The sequence below is a fragment of the Saccoglossus kowalevskii genome, chromosome 1 (assembly GCF_978046115.1).
Source record: "Saccoglossus kowalevskii chromosome 1, keSacKowa6.1, whole genome shotgun sequence".
NCBI lineage: Eukaryota > Metazoa > Hemichordata > Enteropneusta > Harrimaniidae > Saccoglossus > Saccoglossus kowalevskii.
This window is the reverse complement of record NC_140641.1, coordinates 24,501,024-24,522,414: the sequence shown is the minus strand read 5'-3', so window position 1 is coordinate 24,522,414 and position 21,391 is coordinate 24,501,024. Positions and strand designations below refer to the sequence as shown.

At 34.3% G+C, this 21,391-nt stretch overlaps 1 protein-coding gene across 2 annotated transcripts; it reads left to right on the top strand.

The window, feature by feature from the left end:
- Positions 1 to 114: 114 nt before the first annotated feature.
- Positions 115 to 19,430, top strand: LOC100372470 (autophagy-related protein 13-like). 2 transcript variants are annotated; one of them, XM_006816748.3, is made up of 12 exons: positions 115 to 373; positions 5,122 to 5,202; positions 5,506 to 5,625; positions 5,952 to 6,180; positions 6,780 to 6,873; positions 9,615 to 9,713; positions 10,597 to 10,794; positions 13,275 to 13,356; positions 14,446 to 14,544; positions 15,689 to 15,790; positions 16,027 to 16,158; positions 17,273 to 19,430. In XM_006816748.3, the coding sequence occupies exons 1-12, from the start codon at positions 266 to 268 to the stop codon at positions 17,372 to 17,374; spliced, it is 1,446 nt and encodes a 481-aa protein (XP_006816811.1). In that variant the 5' UTR covers positions 115 to 265; the 3' UTR covers positions 17,375 to 19,430. The 2 variants fall into 2 exon arrangements, with proteins under 2 accessions (XP_006816811.1, XP_085356016.1); XM_085499890.1 differs by lacking the exon at positions 9,615 to 9,713.
- The last annotated feature ends 1,961 nt before the right edge of the window (positions 19,431 to 21,391 follow it).

Genomic DNA, 21,391 nt, shown 5'->3' with positions numbered 1-21,391 from the left:
TATACAAATATACCAAATGATTCATGCAAGACCCGATATCGCCTATAAAATTCTACGTAATATATTTCTGAAAACAAAGCATTTGTATTGCATTCTGGGATACTCTTAGATGGGATGACGTCATGTCAAAACAAAATGTCCGATGCAGTGCTTATGTGTTTGGAGATGTGACTAAATCCAACCCAAACTGACACTTTGTTACTCATTCGCCAGGTTTACTCATCATGGATCAAAAGAACAACACAAGTCGTTGTATTTTCATACTATGAAACATACTTTTCTGCTCAGAATGTCTACAGAAACAAAAATAACCCCACAGTCACAACAAGACAAGAAGGACTTAGAGAAGTTCATCAAATTTCTTGCCCTGAAGGTAACGTTTAAACTTAAAGTTCAGTCGTAAAGTATTCTTCATTAACAGAAGAATTGATTGTTTTGTAATACACCGTTTGATAAAAGAATACCACTGTGATTTGAATATTTTCATTCATAAATACGTATGACGCCAATATGGAAATCAATGTTTACCTGATGATGGGGTCATTGACTTCTGATGCCTCAATTGTGTCACAGCAGGGAGCTTGTGAGTGAATGAAAAGTGGGACAATTTTTATCGAAAAAATGAATAGGAAAAAGTACCCTTTTTACTCTTTTTATTTATTTTCAACCATGCAAATATGTTCAGTGTATTTCTGATCAATCAACTGAAGTACCTGTAATTGTGTAATATAATTTAATAATTAATAATGAAAGACTTCACGTGTGAGTCATATTCATATGAGAAAATATTAAATTCTTGTATTTGTGAATATTGAAAACAAAATATTTGTGACTAAAAAAAATGTCGGCACAGATCTAGAAGCAGTACCTACCGGTACACACGAATTGGTGACGTCATAAAATACATGACCTTCAATCGGGGTCGTTTCCTCGGTATATACGAATTGGTATATACAAATTACAATAAAGATACTTAAGACATTACACATAAGGTAAAACAAATCACGTGACAATATAATGATAATAACGGTAATAAATCCTAGCTTAACAGTTGAACAGAACGCTCATATAGTCAGTCGGGTGACGCCGAGGGTCACGAACTATGTTGCAAAATGGCCGTGTGGTTGAAACTGGGTCATGGCGTGACGGGTGAGGAAGACATCATTAAACACTCTCAAAATCACAATAACACGGGGAAGTGGTTCCATATTACGGTGTAGCCAACAGTCCAGCAATCGTTTTGGCTTTTCCGTTCAACTCATCGGAACACTGGAGTAGTTAGAAAAATGAACACCACTTAACGACCAACGTCGTGGCATGGTACACAAGCGTGCCATCAAAATAAAACAAAATTAGCTTGAAAAGACAGTGGGGTCGAGTCCCGCTCAGAGCTACCGTAAAAACGTAAATCAAATAAACTGAAATCTCTCAAACAAAGAACGTCGCAAAAAAATAATAAACCTCACAAAACTCCACCTTACAAAACTGAATGAATAAATAATAAAATAACTAACGTCTTAAACTGGACGACGGGCAATTTGTTCAACAGTTTCCAGATTGTGACAAGAGATAAACAAGACCCAAGTCAAGGTAAGTTTTGTTAAAGTGTCGATGGCCACGTTCCCTATATTACGAAAACAATTCAGGCAACAGACGAATATCTTCTGTGGTTTGGTGGAATTTGTACAATTTATACTGTGTCTGCGAAATTGTTGATTGAGGGTTCGAAGCCAGCAGTTAACATTTTGTTAGAAAGTTTCACAATTAAATCAAATATCCAATGATACCAGTATATTTATTTCATTATTTTAACAACTTGCAGTGGAAGTTGGTCAAACACGAGTTCTTACACCTAAATAAGTATCAAATATTTGTCGACACATTTATTCTCTCAACCTTGTAGAGGTGGAAATTAATTAAACAACAGGTATTTACTCACAAATATAATGGTCAATATTTGTCCATACATTCATTCTGTCAATTTAAGAACTTGTAATTGTTGGAATTAATCAAATGAGAGTTGTCTACACCAAAATAAGTTTCAAATACTTGTTCATACATTTATTCTCTCAATTTAACAACTTGTAATGGTGTAAAATTATTAAATGAGAGTTGTCTACACCAAAATAAGTCTAAAATATTTGTCCACACATTTATTCTCTCAATTTAACAATTTGTAATTTGTGGAAGTAATTTAAATGCGACTTTTCTACACCAAAATAAGTCTAAAATATTTGTCTACACATTTAGTCTCTCAATTTAAGAACTTGTAATTGTGGGAATTAATCAAACGCGAGTTGTTTACACCAAAATAAGTCTCAAATATTAGTCCATACATTTATTCTCTCAATTTAACAACTTGTAATGGTGTAAAATAATTAAACGAGAGTTGTCTACACCAAAATAAGTCTAAAATATTTGTCCGCACATTTATTCTCTCAATTTAACAACTTGTAATGGTGTAAAATAATTAAACGAGAGCTGTCTACAACAAAATAAGTCTAAAATATTTGCCCGCACATTTATTCTCTCAATTTAACAACTTGTAATGGTGTAAAATAATTAAACGAGAGCTGTCTACACCAAAATAAGTCTAAAATATTTGTTCGCACATTTATTCTCTCAATTTAACAACTTGTAATTGTGGGAATTAATCAAACGAGAGCTGTCTACACCAAAATAAGTCTAAAATATTTGTCCGCACACTTATTCTCTCAATTTAACAACTTGTAATGGTGTAAAATAATTAAACGAGAGCTGTCTACATCAAAATAAGTCTAAAATATTTGTCCATACATTTATTCTCTCAATTTAACAACTTGTAATGGTGTAAAATAATTAAACGAGAGCTGTCTACACCAAAATAAGTCTAAAATATTTGTCCGCACATTTATTCTCTCAATTTAACAACATGTAATTGTGGGAATTAATCAAACGAGAGATGTCTACACAAAAATAAGTCTAAAAAATTTGTCCGCACATTTATTCTCTCAATTTAACAACTTGTAATGGTGTAAAATAATTAAACGAGAGCTGTCTACACCAAAATAAGTCTAAAATATTTGTCCATACATTTATTCTCTCAATTTAACAACTTGTAATGGTGTAAAATAATTAAACGAGAGCTGTCTACACCAAAATAAGTCTAAAATATTTGTCCGCACATTTATTCTCTCAATTTAACAACATGTAATTGTGGGAATTAATCAAACGAGAGATGTCTACACCAAAATAAGTCTAAAATATTTGTTCGCACATTTATTCTTTCAATTTAACAACCTGTAATTGTGGGAATTAATCAAACATGAGTTGTTTACATCAAACTAAGTATTAAATATTTGTTGAGACATTTATTCTCTCAATTTAACAACTTGTAATGGTGTAAAATAATTAAACGAGAGTTGTCTACACCAAAATTAATCTCAAATATTTGTCCACACATTTATTGTCACAATTTAACCACTTGTTAATAGTGGAAATTACTTAAACGCGACTTGTTTAATCAGTTGACATCAATGCAACTTACCCGCAGACAGTGCACAACAGAGTATCATTATTGAGCAATTATAAACAGGAACGTGTCTTGGCATTAGGGTCGGGTCAGGTATGGGCAACGGAATTATTAACAGGAACATGTTTTGGCATTAGGGTTAGGGTCGGGTCAGGTATGGGCAACGCAAATGGCAAACACCCAATTGGCAAGATGTACACTAACGGGTTATGGCATGCATATAGTTTACACAAGTAAAAACACAAAATTGGCAATTTTTTGGACAATTGTAACTCAATAATAGAAATATGTTGTATTTCTATATATATACACACTATATAGTCTTATCAAATGCAAACACATCCAGTCAATTCATTGTGGTCTTGTGGGTCAGTTCTCTACATAGTGATCAGGAGGACCTGGGTTCAATTCCCTTGCCTGCCCATCTTTTTCTCGCAAACACCATTTGGCAATAAAGCTAAATATGACAACAAATTATTTAATTTGTATGACTACCCACATAGCTCAGTTGATTTGTACTATGTCAGCAATGTGAGCGATCGCTGGTTCGAATCCAGTATGTTTAGTTAGATTTTTGAATGCTAGTGAAGACAGTGCTCCTATGAATAGGACTTAAATCCTAACTCCTGTGTGAAGACACTCGTGGTACAGTGGACAAGACAGTGCGCTGGGAACTCAAAGATCGCAAGTTCAAATCACGGATTGGACACTCCTACAAAAGACATGAAAGACGTTAAAAACATAAACAGCGGATTCAAAAACTCAAGTCAGGAAAACAGAACACAAGAATACTACCCCACATCGAAGCCAGTCGAAGTCGTCGAAGAACGAACACAGTCGAAGAACGAACACAGTTGGCAGCTGTAGGTCACGTGCAACAACAGACAGGAGGAGCATGGCTGCTCTCCAAATGGGTCCCTTCTTTTGTATTGACCCCCTAAGGATTGCTAATCCCCCTTTCTAACTCTTCCCCAAAAAATAATATATCGCCCCTTTTAAAATGTATTGATCCACAAATTAATGAATATTCATGAGCACAGAAACTGCTACGTCATGAATAAATTAGCATAATTTTAAAAAAATTGCATAAAGTGTAGGTACTCCTTCTGGAGCTCTGCCAAAATGTCAAGTCATTTCATGAAGGCATGAATGCATTTTCATATTTTATGATTATGGTTATTAAAAAACAACTTGACCAATCACAGTGTGATAACAGATGTGTGACAGTAAAACGGCCAATGATTGAAGGAAACCCACAAAGACCTGTGGATGACAGGTGTTACCAAATGGCTTCTATAGCCAATGAATTGGTCTTCTGCTTTAATGTAAATGACAGTGTGTCTAATGAACAAAATATGTCCTACTTTAATGATCCAGCATACAATAAAAACAGTTTTTGGTTTATGTGTGCTTCTATTGGAGATGTTTTTCCGAGCAATTGCTTAGCTGTACATGTACCGGTACATTGCAATCGTTTGACATAACAAGCTTCTAAGTTCTTGCTAACTATTATAAAATGTGATTTGATTTTGATGTCCTAATCTTCATGAATTGTCATGTATTTTTGTATATAACATGATTCATATATCAATGTTTTTTTTTTTTTTCAGTCTATACAAGTAATTGTGCAATCAAGATTAGGAAATAAAACACATACCAAATGCAAACCCCAATCAACGGGTTCTGATTGGGTAAGTACATCGATATATTCACATTTACTGACTTCTTTTTTATCACAATTTTCAAACATTATTGCATGTAAAATCTTCAGCTACATATAGTAGTAAATTGACCTAAACGTATCTGGCGATCACACGATGGGTATATGCCATTCAGAGATGGTTGTATTCCCTCAGGGAAGTTACGTGTGTTATTCTCTTCATTGGCAGTCAATGTCTGTTCATTATTGTGTGATTTGGCCACTATCTTCATTTTTTGTGTGTGGAGTCTTAATAATCATTGTGTATAATATATACATACTGTAAATATTTCAGTTCAACCTAGCAATTAAAGATAATGCCGAAGTATTAGCTGAAGCTAAGAAGCACATATCAAATCAATTACCAACCATTGGTACGTCTATGTGTGTAGAAGTCTCACTAAGAACAGCAGAGGTACGTACTTATACCATCAAACCTGTTTAATCTGAACTCTGAAGTAGTTTTAAACAACATACAAATTTGTATAATCCTCAATTCATTCATTAACACATCACCCGTTGAAAGCTTTCACAGATTGCTAAAGTGAATGTCAATGTGTCTGGGCTACAGATGAAAAAGCCCTCTGACCAGCCTGGCTGGTTCAATACCTGTATAATACAGTCCGTCTACGTGGGAAAGTGAATTTTTTGATAACATGTAAACATATGACAAACTTTCACTGTAAATGATTTGTTGTTTGTATTTTGTTTTTCTAAAGCAGTCTTTATATTTATTTGCAGGGTGATAGTATGATATTAGAAATTTGGTGCTTAGGAATGAATGATCGATGTGATACCAATGCCAAAGTACACTATGCAGTTTACAATAGAATGGGCTTACTACTGAAATCACTTATATGTATGTGTAGGGTCACACCAGCTTATAAACTGGCAAGAAAACAAGGCTCTGATTTTGGTATCTTTTATAGGATCTTCTATGGTGCTGCTAACTTGTCGGCATTAGGAGAAGGTAACTCAAGTTATATATTTATCCCTTAGTTGGATCTCTTCTTTGTTCATCGTCATGGCTAATTCCGCTTACTTTAAACTGCTCATACAAATGGAATTACTGGTGTAATTACTGTTTTTTTTTGGTGCAAGGTTTAGTTGACTTTTGTGTTGAAAGAGTTAATAAGAACTAATCATAAAATAAAACCCTTCTATTGTAGAATTGACATCAATAATGTGGAAAAAACAAAAGTCACTGAATATGGTTGACGAACACTTTCAATGTATAATATTATGAGGTTTTTATGAGGATACCAATGCGGCCACGTACACATACTTTTCGATGTCCTCGTAATAACCTTATAATTATACATCTTTTCCTCCCAAGGATACATCATAGGAATGCCGAAATACGAAATGTTTAGAACAGATTGAACGGACTTTGTATGGGGTCCAGTCAAAGCCTGGGGGCTGCCATGTTTGTCTAGAGGACGCTTACACATGCAATCATTCCGTAATTGGAACTTGCATTTCCTTATATGGTAGGATGAAAATACCCTGTAACTGTAACGCTGTACGGTGACAGATGTATAATAATATTATTTATCTTATATATTGTAGGTTTTGAAAGTTTACGTGTTGGATCAGTAGCTACACCCATAGGTACAATTACGCTGACTGCAGCCTATAGAACTAAATTAGCTATTCCAGATAGGTAAGCAATATGCAGTGGTAATTTGCCTACAGAACAACTAATTTATATTTCAGTTCAATTATATGATAATAATAATGTTTAAGAAGCTGGCTTCATGTACTGTATTTGCTTCATAAGAAGTACATCTCCAATAGAAGCACATATGAACCCAAAATTACATTTGTTGTATAGTGAATCATTAAAATATCACTTATACTGACCGTAGGAACTCCTCTGTAATTTACGTAAATGAAGTATTTGTGCTGAAAAAATGTTTTATTATAGCGATAATTCTTACATATTCTGGATGTCATAGGTTCATACATATTGTACAATAATGTTCATAGCTGTAAAGATATCGGGCAACGTCCAGTTATCATCATCTAATTTGCATGTGTCAATTTATTTTATCACACTTAGTATGTATATAGTTAATCACAATTTTGAAAAACTTACATGTCGGTGTCCCCAGTAGAAATGCTATTTAGGACTTGCTGCTTCATTCAGCTTAGCTTAAAATTGTGAAATGAATAACAGAGCATGTTTTGTCATTACTGTCTCTGAAAACATCTTGCATAGATCAGTAAGTTGTCGATGTTTACTTGTTTGACAAACATGCAGTAAATCAATAAATAGTTGTATCCACTATGGTAAAAAGCAGAGTTGTTTCAGAACATATTGATTGATGATGAAAACAAGACCTTCAGTGTGACAGTTTTTTCTACACTGGTCTTCCTTGCTTGCTAGCGAGCAAGCCATGTGTAAACAATGCCATCTTGGTTTTGGACATGCTCAGTACATAGAATTTGATGATTAGTGTCCATCCCTGAATATCCCTCAGCATGCAACAAAACATACCAACAAAATGCTCAATACCGTTCTTTGTAATCTGATTTTAAATAATGAATATCCTATTGTATGCACATGCTATTTGCTGAAAATCCAACGCAGGGAATATTTCTCCCTCTGCAGTAACCTAATCGTGCAGTTTCTAATGTTTGTAGTTTCACCACTAGGTTATATTCTGGTGTAATAGCTGACTGGTTTGCTAGATTTTTATATATTAGACAAAAATAAATTTGCCCTGCTCTCGTCCTTTTTGTTAAAATTTATCACTTCAGCATTTCTACCAGGGTTACCATTGAGATTTAATGTTTTTACAATTGATTTACAACTTTGATAATTAATTATTGACAACACTAACATGGCGTAATATATGTTCTATTGTTAACTCTAATTGCTGATACCTGTTGCACGTTTTGCTCATGACTTGTTCATATACATGTATGCATTTGTTTGTGCATGTTGCATCATGAATATGCCTGTATTTAATACTATGATCCTTGTTTCTGGTAATTTGTTCTGCAATACTGTATTCTTAAAAATCACCACTATCAGAATTAAAGGTTTTACTGAAGTCACATGATAATGTAAACTTTTATTCGCAATGGGATTCATTTCAACAAAAAGCCCCCAAATTTATCTAGTAATTTTTTCAACTCTGTTGGTGATGGTTCATAACAGCAATAATGAATGGTACATCGTGTCATAGTGGATTTAGAGACGGATCTGGACGCGATAATTCGGATCTGACACGCACATTATCCTGCCATAGACTTTTCTTCTCATCCAATATGACGCTGCAGGGATTCATTATTGTTTGAATAATTTAACATAATGCAGCTCCATAGTTCAAAAATTTACTCGGCTCTTGCATGCTGTTTTTGGCATATTGGTCTGCGTTGTGTTTAACAGACATAAGGAAATTTGCTGATATCCATTTCTGGGATACATATCGAAGAAAAAAACCCGGAACTAGGATTTACCATGATTATAGAAAGGGGCATAAGCTGCAACTTTATTCTGTGTGGAAATACAAGTAGTCTAAAGGAGCCTTTAAAATTGTGTAACTTTTTTGGTAGCCACAGTCACAGCATTTTGTTGTCAAATTACGAGCTTTTAGATTTTGATTACAATCCTCAAATATGCAGTGTAAATTTTTATATGTACATTTCTGTTTTGGCTACTCATATATTTAGTTAACACAAGTAATAATGGTTTAAAACTGAATAGTTTATCAGTTATTACGAAAATTAGCGAGTGAATTCCTCAATCAATGACAGTTTTATTTTAGCTACCAACATTTTTCCTTTGGTACCTTTGAGCTAGTACTGAAAGCTACACTACCGTTACTTTTTTTAGAAGGCTGTAATATGTTCTTGTCATAAAAAATTTTGGAAGACTTATTGTGACTATTCATTACTTTTGAAAGGATACTTTTTATAAGGTTGATGATATCAGTTTCCACAAAATTAGGTCTATGTTTTTGACCTATTTCATTCACAACAATTGATAAAATACAGGCTTATATATCAGGTCACATGACCCACTACGGTAATACGGTAGCATGTGGAGAGGGACAAACAATCTCTCAGCTGTCCAGGAGGTGTTTTTGAAAGTGTGCAGACAGTACATAGAAGGCTTATTGAACAACACTTTTATTTTTGATAGAAAATTAAACGATAACAGTTTTTCTTTTAATATTTTTTTTAATAATTCGCCTATACAAATATCCTCTTGGAAGAGTTTGTTACATAGGAAACTGTTGATCAACCTGATTCAATATTCACAGCATTCCAAACAGCATATAAGAGAATGCTCATGTTGCAGGTTATGCCCCTTTGACTCCTTCATGCTGTGTTTGTTATAGACTTTGACTTTAACTCTTCTAACATGCATTTCAACTATCCCCTATGTGCTAGGCGAGCCAGTAATTCTACGCCTATGGCAGTTAAGGATGACCATTTTCAAACCAGTCCTAAACGTCTGTCTGCTAGACATTGCAACCAAAGTAGTTCAGGGTGGGTAGATTAGAATAATAATACACTGTAAAGGGAATACAACCTAGAACTTCTGTTTTACAGAAAAAAAAAGTAGTTATCTTGACAGTGTTTTCATGTGAAACATTTTAGTTTAGTTGTTATGCCTTAACACACTGGAATACATCAAAATCAGTACCAATCGTCTTAATAAGTATAGTAGTTTGAGGCGGGGAATAAGACGATCATATTTCATAGATCTTCACTAAATATGGAGACTACTTTCTAAAAAGCGTGTGAAGCAGAAGTTTTAGGGTATGAACTGTGTTGTATGATGTGTTTAGTATTCTTTGTATAACCCTAACATGTGCACTTCCTGAATTGAAAAATTGTGATATATTGGGTATAAAGCTTCTGTAACTTTATCTACATGGTTTTAGCGTTTTATTGTAATTGTGTTCATCGGTAAAAACATGGGTAGATTGGTGTGTACAATTTATATTTCCATTGTTAATGCATGTGGGGACTGAGGTTATTATAATTGGATTCTTGCATTATTCTATTTCTGTTTGCGTTCTTAGTCTAGTCTAGGCCTAGAACATAGATTTGTTTTTCATCGTCATCATTACAACCATGTTAGAGATTATTTATTCTGTTAAACTCACTTCTGGCTTGTGACTATTAGGTAGGAAACAGTATAGTCATGTATATCTGCACTTAAACCATGCAGTTCAAAGTGTAGACAGTAGTGGTGTGTCATACTTTAATGTCTCCAGTTGTCTTCTTTCAGGTGTTGAGTTAAACTGTGATTCATATGAGCTTACTTGTACATGTATATTGTAGATTTTGTTACACAGGTTTAACTCATGTATATTCTCTGCAAAATTTATTGTTATCCATGATAAAATAGTACATTTCCTTATAGATTAGAGAAAGACGTTTTTGCGCAGTACTCGGTAACTCAGTCTCAAGATTTGTGCACTTCTACATTCTCGACATCACCTCCAGATAGTACATGCATCCAAGCACCACAGACTGATTGCAAACCACACAAATACACACAACCTATCAACGTTACAACTGTGAATCGAACTAGAACATCATCAGAATCAAAACCAACTAGGTGAGTTGGTACAGGATATTTATTGTGTACTTAATAATAATATGAGGTTATTACAAAGATACCTCAAAGTTGGCACGAAGACAGTACAGTGGCAGTATCGGCCGACACACAGCGGAGGTCGATGCGACAGCGTACTGTCTGAGTGCATACTTTGAGGTATCTTCGTAATAACCTTATTATTATACATCTTTTCTTACCAAAGATACATCATAGGAATGCCGAAATCTAAAAAGTTTTGAACAGAATCAGCAAACTTCTTTGTATGGAGTCCGATTAAATCCTAGTGGCAGCCATGTTTGTTTTTATTATTAGAGGACGCTTACGCGCGTAATAATTCCATATTTGGAATTTGCATTTCCTAATATGGTAGGATGAAAATACCCCGTAAAATATCGCAAAATTACGGCACGCTGTAATCTATGGCGTTACGGTGACAGATGTATAATAATAACATGTATCATTAGCGTATTCACCTTTCCACTGTGTTCCATGCATGTCATTCGAACAGCATTTATGCTTCATAGCGTCACAGCAACCTGTTTCAAAACTCCAACAACCAACATGTTGCTGTCGTCAGCTAATATAAAATATTCAGTCAGAAAATGCACTTACGTACTTATTATGTGTATCTTTGATTACATATACTGAAAGAAAAAACCAGTGTTATTTTATATCTTTTGGCAAGTCAAAAAACACTGTGCAATGGGTTGATTGTGGAAAGGTTAAAGGGCGTTGATTGTTACGTCATGTTGTGTTCGATATGGGACTCATTGCGACCACTACAATGCAGTTAGAATATGTTGTTTACATGAAATTCAAACATGTGCTGCACGAGGACCACCGCCCTTTAATTGTTGTAGACTTGGCAAATGAAGGAGTAAATTTTGTATTTACTGTTACTTTATAAAGAGGAATATGTGTCCATAATGGCTAAGATCCATGTAGTGACATTTATTGCTTGTGGTGTTGCAGCACCATATATGCGACCAATTTCAAATTTCACGTGTTACAATGTAGTCATGTCGTCAATCTAATTTTTAGCTCCGCTGTCGACTTTGTCGAGCGGAGCTTATCATATGAGTGATTGTCCGTCGTCGTCGTCGTCGTCCGTGTCAATGTTTTACTTTTTCGACTTCTTCTTGAAAACTACAAGCCTAAATGCTTTGATACTTGGTGTATATGTACCTTGGGTAGACCTCTCTTAGGTTTGTTCATTTCATGTTGATATCTTTAATTCTCTAATTTTGGTGAATATTTTTGTCATTTTTGGTAAAAACTGATATTTTCGACTTCTTGTTAAAAACCACAAGTGCAATTGCTTTGATATTACATATATAGGTACTACATGTGGAACTCTCTCAGATTTGTTCATTTCGTGATGATATCTTCAATTCTCTAATTTTGGTGAATATTTTTGTCATTTTTGGTAAAAACTGATATTTTCGACTTCTTGTTAAAAACCGCAAGTGCAATTGCTTTGATATTACATATACAAGTATAGGTACTACATGTGGACCTCTCTCAGATTTGTTCATTTTGTAATGATATCTTTAATTCTCTAATTTTGGTGAATATTTTTGTCATTTTTGGTAAAAACTGATATTTTCGACTTCTTGTTAAAAACCACAAGTGCAATTGCTTTGATATTACATATATAGGTACTACATGTGGACCTCTCTCAGATTTGTTCATTTTGTAATGATATCTTTAATTCTCTAATTTTGGTGAATATTTTTGTCATTTTTGGTAAAAACTGATATTTTCGACTTCTTGTAAAAAACCGCAAGTGCAAATGCTTTGATATTACATATATAGGTACTACATGTGGACCTCTCTCAGATTTGTTCATTTTGTAATGATATCTTTAATTCTCTATTTTTGGTGAATATTTTTGTCAATTTTTGATGAAAAGTGATATTTTTGACTTCTTGTTAAAAACCGCAAGTCCAATTGCTTTGATACTACATATATAGGTACTACATGTGGACCTCTCTCAGATTTGTTTATTTCGTGATGATATCTTCAATTCTCTATTTTTGGTGAATATTTTTGTCATTTTTGGTAAAAAGTGATATTTTTGACTTCTTGTTAAAAACCGCAAGTCCGATTGCTTTGATATTACATATATAGGTACTACATGTGGACCTCTCTCAGATTTGTTCATTTTGTGATGATATCTTCAATTCTCTAATTTTGGTGAATATTTTTGTCATTTTTGGTAAAAAGTGATATTTTCGACTTCTTGTTGAAAACTGTAAGTCCGATTGCTTTGATACTATTCATATTGTTCATTTTCTAATGATGTCTTCAGTTCTTTAATTGAAATGTGCATTGCTAACAGCGGAGCTATCTCAGCCGATAAGCTGCTTGTTTTTCTTATGAGCATTGTTCCAGTGATGCACATTTTGTTTTCACTGTACACTTTTTATTGCTGAAATCACGATAGTTCTCAAATTTTGAATTCTTTATACTTTCTCCAGTCTTCCTGATACTCCTGGCAGTTTCAGCTCAGGCCAGAAAAGAGGTGCCTTTGTCACCACTGAGAAATCACCTCCTGATCAGGTAAGATTAAGATGAAATCTGTCTACTTCTTATTACTAATACTAAAAACTTTATAGGTATCCAAAAAAATCTATGGGAATATTGTTACGATTGAAGTAAAAAAAAACAAAAAAACATTGTAACATAATAAAATCAACATATATTGAGGCCACTGTGCCTTCTAACAGGACTGATTTTGTAGGGATCCTGAGCTAGAATAGAATCCCAAAAATCATGTTGGTCAGTTTGCTGGGAGAAGAGTTTTCAAAAATATTGTAATTGGCTGCAAGGAGCTTCTGAAGGCACCAAAAATAAACTGTTGTGGCACCTGATTATTTTTGTTTTTACACTTGCATTGCTTATAAAATATAAATTTTATTATACCAACATTTTCAAAATTACTTTAACAGTGTGTCATTTGTGTTGCATCATTTGTGTGCCAGGAAATAAATATAACTACATTGTAGTTGCATCACAAAAATCTCTGCACATCAGTGTTGTGTCAGTGATTTGCTGAAAGGGCACACTTATTGGCACTGACATCAAAATTTTATTTCATACACACTAAACAACACATACATGTAACAAGATTTGTTCTCACTCAGACTTTGGATTGTTACTATCAGTGCTAGGATGCTACTATTAACTTTTGTAATAGTAAGGCATGACTCAAATAATTGAGATATAATTCGGATGCCAGGTTGTCCCTGGGAATTTGATAAAATGGCTTTGCTCACCAGAGTAGACAGTTAAAATTGTACCAGTATTGTTTCTCACAACAAGAGTAGACTAATGTGCCATTGATGTCAAAGATAGATGGCTAATCAGCTGCAACCCATCTAAGGAAACCTTCCCACCCTGTAAAAAATGGACATTCATGGCTATAAAGACTGCAACAATCACTCATTCTAAAAGTTCAGTCTCCGAGGACCACAACTTTAAACAACTGGGTATATTGATTATTTTTCAACACTGTTGATTTAACCATAGATCTTAGAAAGGTCTAAGGTCTATGATTTAACCATCTTTGTTAATTGTAATGCTTTATGTAACATCATTAGGCAGCATATCAGTGTCTTCACATGCATTCATTTCTTCATCCTTTCTCAGGGTGATGTTTTCCCAGTAGACATCCCATTTATGTCATTACTACAAGAACATACTCCTTGTGAACCTCCTAAAAATAAAAGCTTAGTTGCTGCAAAAAAAGTAAGTAAAGCAATTGCTGTCCACTGGTGTATCACTTTTACATGTTTATGAACCATAGTTAATTAATGAGTGTGTGCACATGTGCACTGCAGTGGTAGTACAGGTTTGACTAATTTCTAAAATACAGTATAAAACAGCCATTGAATTCATGATAGACCTTAGATGCAAATGGTAATGATTTTGTGAGATTCACAGAGCATGTAACTTGTTTTGTCGTTTAACCTTTTCACCACCAGTTCCCTCTTTTCATCACAAATTCACAAAATGATAGCTGAATAAATAAAGCTGAAAATTGACTCAAAACTTTTCTGTTGGCTCCAAAATTAGAGTTTATTTCCAGAAATATTGAAAAATATAAGAAGAAAAAAGCTTAATAATTTGGGCAAGAAAGTCTAGTGGTATAAAGGTTAAATAGTGTTCTATTTTCTATCATTACAAATCATCAGAGCTATATAGGTCAGTTAATGAAATGGCTGGAGAGAATGGAAAACTATTTAAGGGACAAAAACAAGTTTTGTGGCTTTTTTTCAACTAAGTAGCCTTGAATTAAGTTGCTCTTTGAGATTCCTAGAGTTTCATCCAAGGTTTTGATATCATTATGTCAATTATTTTATGGTCTGAATATGCACAAATTGTGGGAAATATGTAATTTGCATTCAAATTTGAATGATTTTTTTGTCAAGCTCAAAATTACCAATCATTTGAGTTTCCCATTTGATTGGATGTTTGAATGTCATTTTCTTTTGAGTACTGTTGATTCACAAAAATTTTGTCTTTTACTTTTCGGACACATATTCAAACCATTAAATATTTGTTGGGTATTTTCACATTCAATAATGCATGATACACCTTTGATGATCATCAATTTTGATAAAGTAAGTTCAACTCAACACAATATTTCTTTCTGAAAGATGAGCATTTCTACATTAAACTATAAAAAAGAGAAAATCAAGTTCAAAATCATTTGCATTTGCCAAACTTTTGCAGCAGACATTTGATCCACGTCTTTCACACATTACGTGAGATCTTGGAATTGAATGGAATAATTCAACCTCATGTGCATTTGCCATTTGGCACAAACATATTTAAAAAAAAAAACATTTGTAAACATAACACTCTTTTGCATTTGGTTTCATTAACGTAGGCTTCAGTGGACCAACCAACTGATCAAACAGCATCAACAGGGTCTAATAAATCAAATAGTAGCCAACTCTCCGCAACTGACGACTTTGTCATGGTGGAACTGGTAAGTCTTCATATCAGTATATTAAAATATTCTGTTTTATGGCAACATATATTGTTTTAATTGTGACCAAGTGAAAAGCATCTTCAGAAATTATGGGCTAAATTTCTCAGTCAGTGAAGGCAATTTAATAATAATTCTGGGCATTTGGTTGTTGTTATCCTCATTGTTATACTGTAGTTTTTATAATGATTTACATACAGCACTAGTTTTATGATAAAAGTATGTTTTCTTCACAGAAACCAGCCTTTGCAAAGACAAATTCATGTAGTGATTTGGGTGTATTTTATCGTGAATGTCAAGCAGCTGCACCGCTGCTAACTTTTGATGACTGTGTTAAAACAGAGAATATTCCAAATGAGCTTTTTCAGGTAAGCTTACAGGGAGAGCCAAGTAAGGAATGCCATAATGCAAAAGTTGTGTTCAAATAGTCAACTCTGCATTAGTGACCACAGCTATATAAAGACCACCAGTCTATAGTGACTCTGCTCAAGCTGTCCCAAAGCCACCTGTCAAATGTGACAACCTTTTTAAGCAATATTTATGCTGATTTGCCTTTGTTTGGCGACCAAAATAATTTTTGGCATTCCGTTTATGAAACAATTTTTAATATCGTCAGTTCATAATAATTAAATGTGTTTATGTTGCAATAGTACCATCTCATTATTTTCGAAATGAATGTTATGTCAAATGTATGTGATAACAAAATAATCCAACCACTATACAAAAACCACCCGTCGCTATACACAGGTTTGACTGTACCTGTAATTAATCACTAAACAACGTTTGGAGAAACAAGATATCAAAACACACAAGAAAAACTATGATGTACCGAGAAAGGCAATAAGGATGGCAATTTTCTGGATTGGGCAATAATTGTTTGTTGGAAAAACACATACAAGTACCATATACCCTGGGATTTTGAAGTGCACTGTACACTAATCTGAATGGATGAAGCCATTTTTCGAGATGTCCATGGTCATGTACTTTCTCAGATTAAGAATGTTGATAATATTTAATGAAAATCTATGTAATTTTTTGTGAGAGAAATCTGGGAAACCCTCAAAAATTGTTCTTTATGTAATATCCAAATAAAGTTGATTCTGATTTCTGGTATTATTTAGTTGTAATGTTCTTCCTGCTACATGTATAAATGTTCTTAAAATGTTTCTAAGCTCAGGAACTTATCAATGTCAGAAAAGTCATAAATATCCAAAATTAGTAATAATATTCTTGCTCACTATGACAGCACTGCTAGGGATGACTGGATAGTGTTATTTGTCATATGATTCAGAAAGCTCTAAACATGCTTCATGTGAGATCTTGTCGGAACCTGTAAATCTTTTTAATTATTATCTGCCACCTGTTTCTCAAATGTTACCAGTACTGCATGGAGATTTCAATCTTTACCCCCCCCCCCTCCCCTCTTCGAGAACAGTCTTGTTGATTTATTTGTTTCCATGTGTTTTTGTTTTCAATTTTCAGAACGAGTTGAGTGATCAGTTACATCTATATGAAGAGCAGTTGTTTGTCTTTGATGACTTTGTTAAAAGTTTGCAAGAAGATTGCAGTGACAGTAGTAGTTAATGAAACACACTCATTTCTCTTTCTATCATATAGTTGATGTTTTTTTAAAAAAAATCATTTACATTGTGCAGTCTGTGGTTTTTAAAACTTATAGATTTAATTAAAAAAAATGGAGGTTAAAGAACCAGAATCTCTGGAGAATAGACAATTTTACAGTTAATTAAACCAGGGGGAGTTGGCTGTCTTCATTCTGAGCTAACTGTTTGCTTTCTGCATGAATGATGCAAAGAGCCATTATATCTGACATGCCTGAAGACATTTTTACTAAAACGTGACAGGGATGATTTCATGCATTTTGTTTACTTTCTTCATGAATGATGCAGAGATGCTAATAAATGATATTGCTCAAGACATGCTGCTAAAACGTAACATGATTTCAAGCATTTTGTTTTCTTCAATCAGTGTCAGTGATCTTGATTTTTCAGAGCTAAATGCAGATCTAGATTTCAAAATGAGCTCTCATCTTCTACTTTCAATCATGATTACGGTATTATTCGTTGTGGTGTATATGCCGTCAAATTCTGAATAGTTTGGTATTCAGTTTATTTGCTGTAACACTGAGTGAACTCTGATATAAGTGCTGCAACATTGAGTGAACTGTAGTAATGTCAACCAACAATCAGTGTTAGTTGAGTAGAAGCAGGCAGAGTCCCTGCAAGCTTGCAAGACTAAAAGTAAAATGTTGATTTTACTTTTTTGATTTTTTAGTGCAGTTACTAGCGCATGTATTGCTTATATTAGAAGCGCAATTGTTGTCCATAACACTAATTTTAGTGGTGCTATGATTGTATACTTGACTTTGTCGCTCAGTTTATATTATCAAATTGGCAAATCAATCCGATTGTGTATAAATCAGCAAATCAGATTTTTTGTATGTTTGATGTTTTCAACTTCTTCTAAGTAATAGGATGGGATATTTACGCAAGCTAATTAAAACAGCATTGTGTGCAAGCTCACACTTGTGCCCTTTATAAAGTCGGCATTTTATCTACCTCAATAAAAAATCTATTTGCTTTGGCAGGAGACTATCACTGTAATTTTTACTGTCAATTCCTAGAGAGCACTATTATAGTGGCAATTATTTATTCCAAACAGAGCACATTAGCCCTTTGATTGTCAACTTTCATTCTCTAGTGTCTGCTATATTTTTTTCCCAGATTTTTGAAAATATTAGATCAAGGCTTTTAGCTAGTGAGAAGTTATGCTACAGGTTCAAAATTAACAAAAAAAATTATATTAAAATATACGTCAACATGGTTTTGATGATATTTGAAATGGTTAATGAGCATCACATTTTTCTATGCCCAGTTTTACAAGGAGTGACAACCGTTATATGTATACATAGAATATGATAGTCTGCACGAGAGTCTGGGCCTTATTGCATGACTCTCAAAAGGTCACACATCCTAGTACTTTCAAGTGGTACAAATTCAATATCAATAAAAATTATTTTTCATCCAAAATGCAAGCAGTTTGAGTTCAGTTCAACATGACAGAAATTAAGTTATTGTATCCGAAAAAAAAACTCCCAGAAATGCATGGATTTGAGACCTTTCTGGTCATGCACAACTTTATAAAGTTTGTATAAATTCTGTGTATTTGTCATAGCACAAAACGTGGAGCAATACATTCCTTTTAATGACTTTTATTTCCACAATTTTATCAGTATTACTCGGTTATGTATTTCTAGTACTTCTTGTGATTGGTTTACATTCAAGACAAACTTGCTATGATAACTTAGCCCAATACCTAGTTTCTATATACACCATTTATACCTATCAGTTTAATTGTTTTTCTCAAATGGTTTGCTTTTATTGAGGGTAGTGTTGAAATTATATGGACCTCGGGTTTAAGTTTGAGTGACACTGATGAGAGCAAAGATGGCAATTGTTTTTACCTGCATATATTGTCATATGCAGTTTAATTCACACATTTTATTTTTAGTTCAAGAATCAGTTAGTCTGTGCCTGGTTTAAATTCTGGATAAACTGAATATAATGACTGTGTTTTGAAAATGTGAAATAAAATACAATTCCCATTATGTGAAATATTTTAAGCAGCCTTGTGTTTCACTTATTTTATTGAAATGAGTTTTATTAGTCCCCGTTCGGACGTAGTCCGAAAACGGGGACTTATGTTTTGCCCTGTGTGCGTCCATGTGTGCGTCCGTGATCACCTGTATCTCGAACATGCATGGACCGATTAAGTTCAAACTTCACTCGTACATCACACATTATGTGGGACATATGCACATGCATTGTTTTCATGATCCGATTAACGATAGCTGAATAGCGGCCATTTTAAGGCCGAAAATGCATCAAAATCGCACATTTTCACCATTCCGGACCCGGATCTCAGTTATGCATGGACGGATTTCGTTCAAATTTGGTACATACATTAAACATAATAGGACCTTGATGCACGTCATATTTTTTTTCGGATCAAGTTCGAAATAGCCGACTGGCGGCCATTTTGTTTTAAAGAATTCAGTTCTGGATCCGTATCCGAGACATGTCTGGATTGATCAAGTTCAAACTTCACACACACAAGGTACATCATGTCACAAGTATGTATGTGCATTTGTTTCATGATCTCATTAACGATAGCCAAATGGCGGCCGCTTTAAGGCCGAAAATGCATTGAAATCGCACATTTTCATCATTCCGAACCCGGATCTCAGTTATGCATGGACGGATTTTGTTCAAATTTGGTACATACATTAAACATAATAGGACCTTGATGCACGTCTTGTTTTTTTCCGGATCAAGTTCGAAATGGCCGACTGGCGGCCATTTTGTTAAAGAATTCAGTTCTGGATCCATATCCAAGACATGTCTGGATTGATCAAGTTCAAACTTCACACACACACATGGTACATCATGTAACAAATAGATATGTGCATTTGTTTCATGATCCGCTTAACAATAGCTGAATGATGGCTATTTTAAGGTCGAAAATGCATCAAAATCACGTATTTTCACAATTTCAGAACCAGATCTCAGTCATGCATGGATGGATTTTGTTCAGATTTAGTACAATGTGTTGTACATATGCAGGTGCATTTCGGTCATGATCTGCTTTGAATGTATATGTCACTCAAATATGAACGGAACGGGGACGTGTCATTTACAATGACTTGTTAACATCAGTTTCTACAATCCCAACTTTATGAGAAACCTGGTTTGGATAACTATACAAACAAGCCGGTAGGCTGGTTGGCCATCCGCTCCACTCAAAAACCAAACATGTTTTCGGCTATTGCCTTGGTAGGTCATGAACACCTGTTTATAACTAAAACCAGCCTACAGATGTCACTTCACTTTATTACTAATGCATATTTTGCTGTAATAATTATTTCCGACTGTATTTTCTAGATTCTTTGATTGGACATGGCATTTACAGTTCATTCAAATTTGTGTTGGGACTTAGTGTAACAATGTCTGCAACTTAGCCAAAATAGAAAGCTTGATCAATTGAACACTGCTGTTACAAAACTGGTAGGAGGTAATACACTTAGGGCGAAAGTATCCAAAAATCTTTTTCTGTTATTGCCATGGCAACAGTGGGCCAGAAATTTTTAGATTTTACCACCTAACTGGAGTGGAGGTGTGACCTGCCTGCCAAGTTAATGGAAGAGTTAAAATGCTGCTACTCCTGAAAAGTTGACCCAACTTTGAGGGCTAATTTCTGGGTAATGAAAAAAAAGTCAGAAAAACAAATGGCAACTTTATGCCCACACTGAAGCTGAGTAGAATGAGCTATGTAGGAGATGAATTTGGCACGAAGCTATTCAAAATCAGTTTTGGGGCTGTTGCTATGGCAATCGTGGGACAGTAATTTTTTTTTTAGATTTTACCACCCAACGAGTGAATGTGTGATCTGCCTGCCAAGTTTGAGAAAAATCAGCACAGAAAATCAGACGAGCAAAAGTAATTTTAATCGCAATCCTGGCGGAGCAGATAGCCAATAATTTGCAGTCGTCACGGTTACTAAAAATATTTAGTAACCGTGCAGTCG